Below are 16175 nucleotides of genomic sequence, written 5' to 3'. Positions count from 1 at the left end.
TGGCAAAGATTCCTTAAATACTACACAAAATGAAGAAAGTATTTTTAAAAAAAGTGATAAATTGGGTCTCATCAAAATTTAAAACTTTTGTTCTTCAAAAGACACTATTAAGAAAATGAGAAGGCAAGTCACAGACTGGGAGAAAAATAAATATATAAAACATATATGGTTGAAAAAAAAAGCACATGAAATGATGCTTAACATCTTTGGTCATTAGGGAAATGCAAATTAATATCACAGTAGATAGAACCATACACCCTTAGGATGGCTAAACTAAAACCATACAAGTGTGGTTAAGGACGTGAGCAACTCACACGCTGCAGATAGGAACATATGATACAACCACTTTAGGAAACATTTTCTAAGTTTCATGAAAGTTAAACATGCATCTACCATATGTGAACTAGCCATTCCACTCCTAGGTGTTTACCCAAGAGAAATGAAAGGATATGTCCATGCAAACATCTGTACATGAACGTTCATAATGACCTTATTTATAATAGCCCCAAACTGTAAACAACCCAAATGTCCATCAACAGGTACATGGATAAATAAACTCAATATATACATACAATGGAACACTACTCAGCAATGAAAAAGTATGAACTACTGATATACAGTGCAACGTGGACCTCACAATTTTCTGAAAGAAGCCATACAAATGTACATACTATATGATTCTATTTATAGAAAATTCTAGAAAATGCAAACTAATCTATAGTAATAGAAGGGAGATCAGTGCTTGCCTGGGGATGGGTGTCAGGCAGGTGTCAGGTAGGGGCAAGAGAAAGTATTGCAAAGGGCAACGAGGAAACTTTTAGAGGTTTAAGATATATTCAGGGCTTCCCTGGTGGCGCAGTGGTTGAGAGTCCGCCTGCTGATGCAGGGGACGTGGGTTCGTGCCCTGGTCCGGGAGGGCCCCGCGTGCCGCGGAGCGGCTGGGCCCGTGGGCCGTGGCCACTGGGCCTGTGCGTCCGGAGCCTGTGCTTCGCAATGGGAGAGGCCGCGGCAGTGAGAGGCCCACGTACCGCGAAAACAAAAACAAAAACAAACAAACAAACAAAAGATATATTCATTACCTTGACTGTGATTTTGATTTTATGGGAGTGTATATGTATGTTGGAACTTAATGAAAAGTTTAAATATGTACAGTCTATGTCAATACACTGTAAAAGGTGCAGATTCTGATTCAGTAGGTTTGGGGTGGGGCCAAGGGTCTGCATTTTTAACAAGCTCCAAGGTGATGCTGATGCTATTTCCATACCATGTTCTGAGTGGCAAAGCTCTGAGTCTTTATTTTGTCATACATATATATCACTTGAGTACACAATAGATTCATATAGCAGGTATCATACAGGATAGTGCAGGCAGAATATTTCCAACATTGAAGCAAGTTCTATTGGATGTTGGAGTCAAGATTGTTGAATACATTGGTAACCATTAATCTTGCCATACCTATTAATTATCTCCCAGCAACGACCTGTCTTTGTTTCCACACTGTCAGGCTGAATGCCCTCTCTTCATAAAATGTTGCTGGAATCCCGTTCTGTATATTGCTTACGTTTCATTTTACCATGTTCTTCATTCTGACTTATATTAGAGTTGGAATAAAGTTAAAAGAATAGAAAATTCAACTGGAGGCAGATTTTAGTTCAATTTAAGGAGGAGCTTCCTAACAACTTAGACCTGTCTAAAAATCCCACTTTCTAATATGACTCCCTCACCATCCAGAACATTCATGTTTCAGGGCTCCTGTGGCTGTACTCAGGATTGAGCGCAGGTTCAAGAAGCTCAGGGTGGCTTCTACCACTAAGACGCATGACATGAGTAAATCAGAACTTCTCTAGGAATGTATTTTCATCTCTAAAATGAGGGGGTTAAACAAGATTATTTCTTCTGATTCTCGCATTCCACATTCTTCTACTTACTTCAGAGTAAAGATGGCATGAAGCCAGAAAGAACTTTAGCTTCTTAGCTCTGGATAAGGAGTGGGTCTCTGTGTCCAAAGTGATTAGGAAAGTTTTTTAGTCAGTCAGTGCCAACCTTTGTATGGTTTAGCCCAGGGATTGGCAAACTTTCTGTAAAGGGCCAGATAGTACACATTTTTGGCTTTTCAGGCCACATGATCTCTGTCGCACATACTTAACTCTGCTCTTGTAATGGGAAAGTAGTCATAGATGGTATGTAAGTGAATGGGTGTGATTAGATTTGGCCCACAGTTAGTTTGCTGACTCCTGGTTTAATTCAAAATACCTATTTTTCTAACTATCTCAAGTTAGGCAGAGAGATCATGGGAAAAACACACTTTATTGATATAAGTTTATTAACTACAGGTACATAATATAATTGGTCTTTCATAACTAAAGATAACAGTCCAACCAGTTATCATAATTTCAGGTTATACATACCTTAAGTTAATGAACTAGATTTATAAAAGATATAAAAATATTTCACGGGCTTGGGAAGATGTGGTCATGAGACTTCATTGTAAGGAGGGATATAGGATATGCTAAGAGATTTTTCAAACCTACAAAGGACATTTCAAAATTTCCACTGTTAATAAAGTTCTCGCTTAATCAACATTTTATCTTCATTCATCAGAAGCCTTAAGTAGAGCAGCTTTCTTCTTATACTTGTCTCCAATCTCTCTAATATTGTCCAAGAGATCTTCAGACGTGTATTCTTCATACTCTCTATCAGCTTTAGCAATCTGCTCCTCAAGATGTTTCTAGTGGAAACAATTAACAATTGTTAATGTAAAAACATTAATTTCTTTTAAAGTGTTTAATTGTGAAATCTACAAATAAGAGTATAACATTTGTAAGAAGAGGAATAAAAAGAATACTCTTGCATCCACCTAGCAGGCTCCTTTTGTGCCCTTTCCTAATCTTATACCCTCTTTTCTCCCAGACACAACCATTCTCCTGAAAGGTACTTTTCTTTATACTTTTACTACACACACACAGATTAAATATATAAATGATATACTAGTTTAGTGGTACCTGGTTTTAACCTTCATGTTTACTGAACAATATTAAATGTAATGTGTTATGACTTGGGTTTTTTTCCACACAGAATTTTGAGATTCATTCATGTTAATGCATATAGCTATAGTTTATTCATATACTGCTATATAACATTCTGTTGAATGAATATACCAACATTTACTTATCCATTTTACTGTTAATGAATTTTTGTTTGTTCCCAGGTGTGGTAGGCTGACTCCTCAAAGGTGTCCATGTCCTGATCACAAGAACCTGTGAATATGCTATCTTACATGGTAAATGGAACTTTGAAGATGTGACTGAGTAACGGATTTTGAGAAAAGGAGATTATTCTGCATTATCCTGGTGCGTCCAATGTACAACGGTCTTTGTAAGAGGGAATCGGCAGTGTGGGAGTCAGAGAGAGAAGACATAAGGACAAAAGAGAGCTCAGAAAGGACAGACGATGCTGTGTTGCTGGCTTTGAAGATGGAGGAAGAGGCTGCAACCCAAGGACTGCAGGTGACCTCTGGAAGGTGGAAAAGGCAAGGAACTGGATTCCTCCCTAGACCCTCTAGAAGGAGTACAACCCGGAGGGACCATTTTAGACTTCTGACCTCCAGAAATGTAATCACTCAAATCATTTTCTGGTCTGTGGTTCAGATGAACAATACTTGTTAAAAAAGGATCCATGAAAGGTTATAGAGCCACTAAGTGGTTGAACTAGGAAGAAGTGGGTAGAACCTAGGTTTTCTGACCTAGTATTTATTCCAGGATGCTTTTCTTAGTTCTTACCACTAAGCAGAGAAAGTACTGGCAAGCAAGCAGCAGTTCATGTCATTCAGGAGAGATGAGGGGATATAAGATCAAATGTTCTGTTTTCAAATAAATGAAAGCCTATTAATGTGATATGATGAGCTTTTTTCCCCCTTAAACAATTCACAACTGGGAATACATTATCTCCTAATAAATTACCAAGGAATTTTAGATTTAGCAATTTATTTTAGTTTTTGGGCTCTGTACAGCAGGTTGGAGGAATAGTTTTATTGTTAAACTTTCAAGCTATGTGAAAGGTGGAGCTAAGGGAGACTTCATGTTTCTGAAATACTATTTTCTGTGTTTATACGAAATTAACAGAAAGGAATGTTAAAAAGAAACAACTGGGACTTCCCTGGTGGCGCATTGGTTAAGAATCCGCCTGCCAATGCAGGGGACACAGGTTCATTCCCTGGTCCGGGAAGATCCCACGTGCTGCGGAGCAACTAAGTCTGTGTGCCATGAATACTGAGCCTGTGCTCCGCAACAAGAGAAGCCACTGCAATGAGAAGCCCACGCACCGCAATGAAGAGTAGCCCCCGCTCGCTGCAACTAGAGAAAGCCCGCACAGCAACGAAGACCCAACACAGCCAAAAATAAAATCAATAAATAAAAAGTCCATAAATATATTAAAAAAAAACTTATAAAAAAACAAACGAACAACAGGCTATAAATGGAGTCACTTGAGCTAAGCCTATGTCACTAAAAGGGACTTAATACCTAACCTAATTGCAGTTTCAACCTTCCCCAGGAACGTAATCTTTACTGGTCCTTTTGGAATTTCCTGGTCAGCATCAGTGAGGTAATCTGCCTAATAACAACCTTGTATCCCATAAAGGGAGGTGACCTTGCCATCTTGCCTGAAATAATCCTTTTTAAATTTATGACTTCTTTGTCCCCCCCACCCCCTACCCTGCCTTTAAAAACCTTTTCTTTTCTGTAGCTCCTTGGAGCTCCTTTCTATTTGCTAGATAGGATGCTGCCCGAAACATGAATCACTGAGCAAAGCCAATTTGATCATCAGATTTACTCAGTTGAATTTTTCTAACAGTTTTGGTTGCAGCAACGGGATCCGAAGTGAACTTCTGATAGGGTCTCAGGAACAATGAGAAATGCAGGTGTGGTACCCATGAAGCCTTTGGTTCACTGTCTTTCTCACTGTTTCTGAGGGCCGTGGGTAAGTTCCTCTCAGTTCTGAACTCTGCTCTATTTGTGTCAAGGCTCCAGATATAATTGGCTTTCCACACGTTTCCTATTTGACTGGAAACTCCAGGCCTTGATTCTGCCCCAAGAATCTATTCACATGGGAACTGTTAGTGGCAGTTCCAAGTTCCCATTTATGTGGAGCCCCTGTCTGCAATCCCATTTGCTGAGGTTTGCTGGCTCAATCCTTTTCCCACCCCCCAGGTGACACACTGGAAACTGGTGTTACCAGCTGGAGTAGGACACGGTCCAACTTAAGAAACAACTGGGTCTGGAATCGGACTGGGTCTGATTTAGGTGGACTGGGTCCAGTGTGAGGCCTCAGATGAATAAAATTTTGTTTTAAGCAAAGGCTATTACTTATAATGGTGATCTTGGAAGAACTTCCCCTCCCAAAAAAAACACCCCTACAAAAACAAATTAAAGACCCAAACAAAATACCCCTCAAAACTTAAACTAACAGGGCTTCCCTGGTGGCGCAGTGGTTGAGAGTCCGCCTGCCGATGCAGGGGATATGGGTTCTGCCCCGGTCCAGGAGGATCCCACATGCCGCAGAGCGACTAGGCCCGTGAGCCATGGCCACTGAGCCTGCGCGTCCGGAGCCTGTGCTCCGCAACGGGAGAGGCCACAACAGTGAAAGGTCCGCGTACCGCAAAACAAAAACAAAAACAAAAAAACCCTTAAACTAACAAAGAAAAAACCAAATAAATAGAAATAAAAATAAGATCCTTAAAATCAAAAGAGTTAAGTACATTACCTTCAGACATACCTGCTTATGGTCTCAGAAGCTATAAATATCTACAAAGATGGCCAAAATTTTACTAAAGACAACCTGGAATTTTGTGTCTTGAGGACTTGGCTTGGTAACCATCAGATTGCGAGCCCCAAAATATGGCCTGCCTGACAGAAGTGTGTGCTGAACTGCATTTGTGGCCAGGGTCCTACCAAACTGCCACCAGCCCTCGGGGAAAGTACAGTGGCCATCATGAGGAAAGTTCCAATTAGATAGATAATTTAGGAAGTGCACTTAAAAAGTACACAAAAGCCTCTAAAAAGCTTCAAAATTGCAAAATAGTTCATTGAAAGGTTTGTTACAAAAGGCTAACGAAAAAGACATAAGAGGCACCTAAAACAAAAGACTAGAAGACTGACATAACTCCTGTTGCTGCCCTTTATCCTCCTTTACTTGAGTATTCATTTAGTAATCCTCTCTCTTTCTACTCTGAAGAGACTTACAAAACCATAAACAAAAGTAGCCAAGTGAATGGCCCTACAGATGCAACCATGTCTGCCTTCAAGAGAGGGCCTCCATATGGGCCCCTCCCAGAGCTGACAGAAGTCAAGGATTTTCTGGTAAACTGCTATATTATTTCCTTGAACAGCCAAGGGAAATGAAAATACTTTAAAACCCCACTCAGAGTCTGCAGATGAGATCCTGGGAAAATTGGCAGAAGCTTCCTAAGGGTAAGAATTCTTACTATAGTCAGATCTCCTGGACCTCTGTCTGTAGTACCCAGTAGAGAGAGGAATATAAAATATCTTTTGCACCATTTTTGGGGATGCCTCTTAATTACAAAATTAATATACAGAAATCTATTGCATTTCTATACACTAATAATGAACTAACACAAAGAGAAATTTGGGAAACAATCCCATTTACCATTGCATTAAAAAGAATAAAATAGCTAGGAATAAACCTACTTAAGGAGGTAAAAGACCTATACTCAGAAAACTATTAGACACTGATGAAAGAAACTGAAGATGACACAAATAGTTGGAAAGATATACCATTTTCTTGGATTAGAAGAATATTGTTAAAATGACCATATTACCCAAGGCAATCTACAGATTCAATGCAATCCCTATCAGACTATCAATTGCATTTTTCATAGACCTAGAACAAATAATTTAAAAATTTGTACAGAAACACAAAAGACCTCAAATAGCCAAAAAAAACCTTGAGAAAGAACAGAGCTGTAAGTATCATGTTCCCTGACATCAGATTACACTACAAAGATACAGTAATCAAAACAGTATGGTACTAGCACAAGAACAGACACATAGATCAATGGAACAGATAGACAGCCCAGAAATAAACCCATGTACTTATGGGCAATTAATCTATGACAAAGGAAGTAAGAATATAGATTGGAGAAAAGATGGTCTCTTCATTAAGTGGTGCTGGGAAAACTGGGCATCTACATGTAAAAGAATGATATTAGAACATTTTAACACCATATATTCAATACAAAAACAAACTCAAAATGGGATTAAAGACCTAAATGGATGACTGGAAACCATAAAACTCCTAGAAGAAAACATAACCAGTACATCTTTGACACTGGTCTTAGTAATATTTAGAATATAAAATAGACATTTACACACATAGAATATAACAAAGACATTTACACACACACACACACACACACACACACACACACACACACACCAGAATATAGAAAGAAAATCAGGCATGGCTTTCTGGACATAAGAGAAACGATTTTTGGCCAAAGTCATTTTGTGATCTAAGCCTGGCCTCAGTGCTTGCCCTTGAACAGGTCTCAGTAATTAATGATCTTAAGGGAACAGAAGAATGCAGAAACAAATTGTTATCAGACAAGAGAAATAACAATAGCAAAGGTATTTTATCTGTATCTGTAAAGACTTCCAGTTCTGTTTCAATGTGGAACATTAGCCTGAAGTGCTCAACCTTCAGATCAACTGGAACCTAAGGGACGATGATGTTGACCTTTTCTGACACTTGTGGCTTGAAGCAAGTAAAGTCTGGACTCTGTGGACTGCCCAAGCCCCTTCATGAATATGTATATACCCTTAGCTTAAAACTTCCCCAGCTTTGCTGTTTGGGGAGACACTGCTTTGGGAAAGATCCCTGGTGTTCTCCTTATGTGTTGCAAGTAATCATAAATCCTTCCTTCCCCCAGTCTTGGGCTTGGTTGTGTCTTTTGGCTCGACACCCACCAAGAGGCAAGCCCAATTTTGAGGTAACACTTTTACAGAAAAACTAAAGATATTTGGGTCTATTGGTAAACATGTCCAGTGCCACACATAGAGAAATTTACTATGAGAAAATATGCATTTTTATAAAAAGCATTTATAAATTTGGCAAGCCACAGAATACCAGTGTGAGTCACAATTGTTTACTTCTTAGTTTCCACCAGCAATTAAGGTTTTTAAGGGTTAAAAATTCTAATACATATGTAATTAAAGTTACTAGAAACAAAAAGATAGCTGTAGAAGGTTTATAGAAAAGGAATCTCGTGAAAGGAATTTATGCATGATCAAACTGGGAAAGACAGAATGAATTTATTATAAGGATTTAAAAAATAAGCTTTAAAATCAGTAGTGTACTTATGTAAAATTAAAACTTAAATTTCTGGGGCTTCCTTGGTGGTGCAGTGGTTAAGAGTCCGCGTGACAATGCAGGGGACATGGGTTCAAGCCCTGGTCCAGGAAGATCCCACATGCCGTGGAGCAACTAAGTCCATGTGCCACAACTACTGAGCCCGCGTGCCACAACTACTTAAGCCCATGTGCCTAGAGCCTGTGCTCTGCAACAAGAGAAGCCACTGTGATGAGAAGCCCACGCACCACAACGAAGAGTAGCCCCCGCTCACCGCAACCAGAGAAAGCCCGTGTACAGTCAGCGAAGACCCAACGCAGCCAAAAATAAAATTAAAACAAAAACAAAACCCCTTAAATTTCTTTCATCTGTTAAAAGAACAAAAATTTCTTGGACTATTGGTCTGCTTCTAGTAAGTGATTCAAAGGTTTTTCTTGATCTTTTAAGCAATCTGCCAAGAAAAGAAAGATTTTGTGTCTTGTCAAAATAATTTCCTGTGTTTCATGTTTTTTAAATCAGTTCTTTGATTACTTAAGAAAACTGAGTCTTCCTTATTAAAACAGCTCATTCCTTATTAAAACAGCTTCCTTATTAAAAATAGTCTTCCTATTAAAACAGTCTTCCTTATTAAAACAGCTATTGTTTTGTTTGTTTGTTTTGGCAACTATTTAACTTTCTGCATTTGCCTTCTGTCACTATGGTTAGATAAATAACTTAAGTATTGTTTCACAGTGACCTGTCTGACCAAGTATTTTAAAACCTTTTGATAAGGAAGTTTCCTTGTCAATTCCATTATAATAAACTCTTATTAAATCTTTAACAATGGGCATTTTAAAAAAGTCTTCTGTCATTTCAGACAGTTATTGTTTTCCTCAGATGCTTTTGTAAAAGTGTTCCTACAAAAGTGCTTCATCTTCAAGAAGATTCACGGAAAGGACTTTTGAAAAGTACAGGTTTCTGATAACTTTGAAGATCATAAAAATGAACTGTATAAGAATTTCCAGAATTAATGGAAATACAGGATTTAAGCAGAACAAGAATTAATGACACGGGACTGAATGAACTGAGGAGGATGATTAAAATTTTTATGACTTTTTGTTGTAAAACATGGCTGTTTTCTTAATTTTTTTGTTTTTCCAGATTTAAAGAAACCTTTTCTCTTAAGCCATTTATGACTTAACAGCAATTGGTAAAGTATACCTTTGTAAACTAAGATGAAACATTTACTTTTTCTCCCTACCTGAACACTCCAGAATTCAGAAACTCTTAAATATTCTTTTCATGGCAATATAATTAAGTTATTTGCATAAGTTCAATATGAATCTGTTCTTGTAACAGGATACGACTGGAAACATTGGCTATATTACCAAGGCTTTAACTGGATTGTCATATTTGACAGAGATGTACATAAACTCAGATGGGACGAGACAGTTTTAAGGTATTAAGTTTGACTTTATGGAGCCAATAAAGCCCCTTGAAAACTTGACCTGGTACCTTGCTTACAAGGTTCCAGCAAAGCAGTCTTAAAAAGAACTTACATGGTCAATCACTATTCTTGCTGCACTTCTGTAAATAACCAAGCCAAATTTAATGCAGACAAATTAGTTTTACTGTGATTACCCATGGAAAAAATAAACAGGGATAATTGTAGAGAGAAAAGTTATGTCTGCACCTTTGTGGATATTAGATTCCAGTCCTGTTAATTGTCTTTGAGGTTTTGTCACATATCTGTAAATTCGACTGGATCCTAAATTATTCTAGCTCCTCAAATATCTGGCTACAACCCTCCAAACTAACATTTCCAAATTTCTCCTACACTTCTAATTTAGAGTCAGTAATAACAAAGACTGCCTTGAATTTCCTTGTACGAGAATTATAACAGATCCTCCTCACTACCCAGATGGCAGCCAAATTTCAGGGACGTGAATCTCAGATATACATCTCCAGCTGAAGAAGGCTCCACCTGACATCTGGTCCTATATAAACGCTGGAGACCTCCAAATCAAATTGATAGGAAGAGAAGCAGCTGACACTGAGGTAGAATGCTTCCTCCCAAGATGCTGGATCAAGATTCATGCTTTAACTAAACATGAAACCCTTTCTTCTCTTTCTTTCCTTTATTCTGGCATTGGCCTGAAAAGATAATGCCATTATCCGTATCTCCCAGGTCAATGCTCAGGTGGGTATATTTCAAATTGCTGGATCGGTCATTAAAAAAACAAAACACTCTGATAGGTTCATGATGCAAGAGATCCCTGGTCTGTTTCTTCATTTCTGGTTACTAACCCCAAACTTGGGGAATTTGGCATCCAGGCTCTATACAAAGTGACACAGGCGAGGGTGCCTGTGTGTTCTACAGATCCTTAAAATTTTCCTGGTCTCAATGGATGTCACATTTCCAGTACTGAGCCACAGATTCAAATGGGAATTACCAGGAGGGATTCATTACTCTGGATTTGATTCCTTTGAGAGAACCCTACCTTCCCTGGGTAGGAGTTACTGCAATTGAGGCTATGATCAGGAACCGCTCGCTAACTCTTGAAAGCATTATGGAATTTGCTGCTAAAGCAACAACTGCCCAACAAAAATCCTTAGACTCTTTGGCTGAAATTGTTCTTGATAACAGGATAGTCCTTGATTATATTTTAGCTGAGCCAGGAACTGTTTGTGCTGTGGCCAACGCCACCTGCTACACCTGGATTACCACTTCTGCGGAAGTTGAAACTCAGTTAACGTAAGATCACTGAGCAGGCCACTTGGCTTAAAAAGGCGACTCCTTCAGTGGGGCCTTTGACTTATTTGGTTTCGATTGGTTTGGGTTTTGGGGACCATGGCTTCAAAGTGCACTTCAAACACTGGGGATTATCTTGCTTATTATCATAATGGTCTCCCCAGTGCGTTGCATTCTCTTAAAAGCTTTAAATGCACGTTTGCAGCTGCTAACCAACAAGCAAATGATTTCCCTAAGACTGGAAAATCAGTAAAGAAGCAAAGGGAATGACCAAATCAACAATTGTGAACTTGGAGCTGGGATCTGTGAATATTACATGGATTAAGCAAGAACATCATGACCTATGAATACCACACAAAGCATCAACAAAAGCTGCAAGCAATAGTTGAGAGTGGTGCTAACGCCTTAAATTTTGATCACGTCTCTCTCAGTCAAGCTGAGAGTGTGATCAAAAGGGGGGAACTGTTAAAAAGGAACAACAGGCCCAAAATGGAGTCACTCGTGCTAAGTCCATGTCACCAAACTAGGACTCGATACCTAACCTAACTGCCGTTTCAACCTACCCCAGGACTGTAATCTAACTGGTCCTTCTGGAATTTCCTGGTCAGGACCAGTGAGGTAATCTGTCTAATAGAATCTTTGTCCCACAAAGGGAGGTGACCTTGCCACCTTGCCTGAAATAAACCTTTTTAAATTTATGTCTTCTTTGTCCCACTCCTCCTCTGCCTTTGAAAACCTTTTCCTTTCTGTACTCCTTGGAGCTCCTTTCTATTTGCTAGAAGGGATGCTGCCCAACACATGAATCACTGGATAAAGCCGATTTGACCTTCAAATTTATTCAGTTGAATCTTGCTTTGTAACAGGAAAAATATTTGTTATTAACACACGCTCTTTCATCTTAATCATAATTAAATCTTAAACGTACTAATATGTTTTCAGTATGTAGAATATGGCCTGGCACAACATCATTATATACTGTTGATGTAATAAATATCATTGTATGTTGTTTATGCAAATAAAACAGATTATTTTTTATTAAGGGCTTGTACTTTAAGCAACAAGAAGAGTAACTTCATAATTAAGTGACAGAGTTGCACAACCCTCACCACAATCTTTGTGCCCATCTGCCCTTATTCCCACCCCAGCTCCTGGCAACCACAAATCTACTCTCCAACTCTGTGGATTTGCCTTTTCGGAACATTTTATATTAGTTAGTCATAAATATGTAGGCTTTCACATCTTTTACTGAGCATAATGTTTTTGACATTCGTTCATGTTGTAGCATGCGTAAGTGCTTCTTTCCTTTTATTGCTGAATCATATTCCAATATATGGGTATATCATTCACCAGTTAATAAATATTTGGGTTGTTTACACTTTTTGGCTATTATGAATAATGTCGCTATGAACATTTGTCTGCAAGTCTTTGTATGGACATATATTTTCATTCCTTTTGGTGGGTTGATACCTAGGAGTGGAACTGCTGGGTTATATAGTAAACCTATGTAAAACAGATCACTTTACGAAATGCACACTGCTACACAAAATTCTTCTGATAAATTTTTACTAGATCATATTTTCCACAGAAATAAAATTTATCATTTAATTTCTGTAGAAACAAAACAGAAATACATAAAAGTTTTAAAAAGTTTTCTTAGAATGTAGGAAAGACCTTCACACACTTACCTCTACAGACCCTACGTGTGTAGCAACCATCTCTAAAAGACGCTGCAAGTTATTTCCCACTTTTCGTCTTTCTTCAGTTGTGGTCTGCACAACTAGTTGGCATCTGTAGGATAAAAACTCTTGTTTGAATTGTCTAGGACAAAACCTAATATATCAGTTCTAGCTACCTCACTTCTTTTTATATTCAATAAAACCAGGCTGTGATTGGTATAGGTGCTGCTTGCCCAGTGTATCATTCACAAAGGTCCAGTTCACAATCATTAAAACAGAAATAAAAACATTTTCAAAGATCCCATGCAAGCAACAGCACAAAACAGCACCAAAACCTCATGCTTTAATATACAAAGCTTGGGAGCAAATTGTTTACCTGAGTCTCTAAAAGGATTGTAAACTTAATCAGGGACAAGACATTAAATACATATGAATGAGGAAATAGGAGTCTTAGGCATTCAAATTTAAATTAAAAACAAAGACTATATGCCAAAGATACCTTCAACTAAGTTTTCTGTCCCTAGGCTACAAATAAGGAAACAAAGAGGTGTGATTTTCTTAAGGATTAAGGTGTGATTTCTTAAGGTTGGATACTTCCAACCTCAAAGAAAGTTTATTTTGTAGTTTTTTTGAGGGCCCCTTAACACTTAAAAGAAAAAAAGTGTATTTTAATATAAATTAACATAGAGCCTATGGGTTAACTACTCAGTCCCCTTCTGACTGAAAAGATAATAGGGGGGCAATAGCTATAATGGTAGCAGAATGTATTTATCTAGGGAAAGTATCTCAAGTGTCTCAAGCTGTTCTGCTTAAGTTCTACTCATCACTCCCTCTGCCCCAAATAGCTCTATAATATAAATTAAAGCAAATAAACTTAGGCCTAGTTTTATATAAATGTTAACTAAACTGAAAATAAACATTACAAATCTTGGCAAGATGAACTTACTCCCGCTGAATAGCATCTAACTCATTCATAGCTTCACTGAGGCCCTCGTTAACTGCACTCTCCAGCAGGTGCTTGTGTTTCTCCAAGGATTCCAGCTCATTGGCACATTTTTTGTCCTCTTCCTCAGCTTCCTATCAGGATAAAGTCATGGTTAAGTTTTTTCAGTATTCACATTCTACACACCCCAGGAGGATTTAAAAAAATGTATGTAAAGCATTTAAAAAAATCAGGTTGCACCACCATTTGTATTTGCAGGATGCTTACTGCTTTACATGTAAGCGACTTTTAAAATGGTCTTTTGGAAATTTTATACTATAAACATAAATGTGACCTTTTCAATAGGCCTATACAGAATTCATTTAGCAGTAATTTCAAGTCTGTACTACAGGAAATATACTGAATCACAAATGCAAGTATAAAATATTAATGGAATACTAAACATGTTCTATGGTAAAATAGCTGAATTCCAGAAAAAAGTCCTCTAGAAAAACAAAATAAAATAACTCCTTAAAATAAACTTTGGGTGAGAAGATTAAACTAAAGACAAGTTATAGGATATAGCTTAAAAATTTCAGTTTGATGTCAGAATAGATGCCTAGTCCATTAACCATGACATGGCTTTGGATAACCTAAACAAACGGGCAAAGTTCCTACCTTAACTTTTTGTTGGTGAAGATCATCCAGCTTTTGAACTTCTTCTTTCAGAGTTCGCACACTTCTCCTGCTTTCTGTGATCATTGTATTTAACTTGAGGAATAAAACTTTGGTTGAGAAATCATAACTACACATCAAAAAAATTTTAACAAGTTATAAAACTTTTATGTTATCAATCAACTAACTGATCCATGTTATATCTTCTAGTTCTCGTGGGCTCTTACCTTTTATTTGTCCTATAAATTTATTATTTCCCAAAGAGAAGTTAATTTCAAGAAGACATGTTTTTTAATACATAATATTTAAATGCAGAGTGGTATAGTAGGGCATTAGTTAGGAATTAAAAATCTGGCCTAATTCTCACTAAAATAAAGATACCAATATCTGTTTTTCCACTAGTGGCTGTGGGAGTACTTTTTAAGATCTCATATATATTATACAAGTATTACATATAATTAATATTCTTATATTAACTTAATAAATAAAAATTGTTTTGCTCTCTAGTTTTGAAGTCTCACTTTATTTAGATTTTATCTACTTGAGTTAGTTATCTAGATTTCATTTGTGTGTTCACTTTCTGGGATGTTAAAGAGAACTATTTATATTGATTTTGTTTGATAATATTTGCTAATTGGTTATAGTCAATGCATTCTTCCAAAGAGTAATAAAGTAACTACATTTAATCTTGTTCAAGCTTGAGCTTCAAGATCTGATGAAACCAAAACTGGGAAAAAAAAAGTGTTTCTAAAAAAAAAAGAAAAAAGTGTTTCTGAAGTTCATTTCCTGTTGACAAGTGCTGATACCAGTTGATATTGGTAATTAATAGAGAATGTTTTTCAGCTAGATCAAGATGATAATATTTCCAATAGGAAACAGAAAATAGTTGACATCTTTCTTTAAAAGGATGATTCTACACATACATAAATTAAAAAAAAATATACCTTTTGGGAAAAATTTAGTGAAACTATTGTTATTTGGCAAAAGATAGGATGGTAAAATGACCAAACTTACTAAAGAAACCTGCACATAGTACTTTTTTTTTCCCCTTTTCTTTTCTTGCATATAGTACTTCTCATTCAGTCATCCAAAGTCCCTTGTAAGGGACATTCCTTTCTTATTTACAAGAAGAGAAGAGTGGGCTGGAAAGAATGCTGTTTACTCAGGATCACACAACTAGCATACGCCCAGAACTCAAAACTAACTCCAAGGTCTTTTTCTAATACCACTTGTCTTTCACATTTTAAAGACCAGAGCTACTGAAGCTATAAACTTTGCTTCCAGTCTAAAGATATGCTACTTCTGTAGTGAACAAACTGTTTCATTAAACTCATCTGCAATAAGACCAATCAACACCCAAATAATCAGAACTTCCACTAGGCCCTCCTGGTCGATCAAATGTGTTGTTTACTTTTATCTGAGCAGCTCTACTTTCCATGTCAGCTTTACTAAAGTTACATCAATTAATTACACATTTTTTTCCCCGACTACAAAAGTACATATTTCCACTGTGGTAAACAGGGGAAGCATTAAAGAAAATAACAATCACCAATAATTCTGCAATCCCTAAGACCTACTAAGATTTGGCTTCCTCCCTCCCTCCCTTCCTTCTTCCCTTCCTCTCTTTCCAAATTTCCTTCCCTCTTTCCCCCCCTCCCTTCTTTCTTAGCTCTCAAGTTGCTTATAAGCAAAGAAGATACCATTAATTAATTAGATGATTTTTTTTCTTCTATAACTGAGATGACAGAAGCCACTAGACTGCCTCCAGTCAACCAACCAACCAGCATGAGACCTTTCCTTCTTCCTT

At 37.5% G+C, this 16175-nt stretch overlaps 1 protein-coding gene across 1 annotated transcript in view; it reads right to left on the bottom strand.

Moving 5' to 3' along the window:
* Positions 1–2305: 2305 nt before the first annotated feature.
* The window catches only part of NDC80 (NDC80 kinetochore complex component), a 53789-nt gene continuing 39919 nt past the window's right edge, over positions 2306–16175 (bottom strand). The window contains exons 14-17 of the mRNA XM_004275922.3: positions 14372–14464; positions 13718–13848; positions 12781–12883; positions 2306–2728 (exon numbers count right to left, since the gene is read on the bottom strand). Coding sequence (XP_004275970.1) covers positions 2591–2728; positions 12781–12883; positions 13718–13848; positions 14372–14464 — 465 coding nt within the window. The 3' untranslated portion in view covers positions 2306–2590. The remainder of the gene's footprint in view (positions 2729–12780; positions 12884–13717; positions 13849–14371; positions 14465–16175) is intronic.

The sequence above is a fragment of the Orcinus orca genome, chromosome 15 (genome assembly GCF_937001465.1).
Source record: "Orcinus orca chromosome 15, mOrcOrc1.1, whole genome shotgun sequence".
NCBI lineage: Eukaryota > Metazoa > Chordata > Mammalia > Artiodactyla > Delphinidae > Orcinus > Orcinus orca.
The sequence above is the reverse complement of the archived record's forward strand: the minus strand, read 5'-3'. Positions and strand labels throughout refer to the sequence as shown.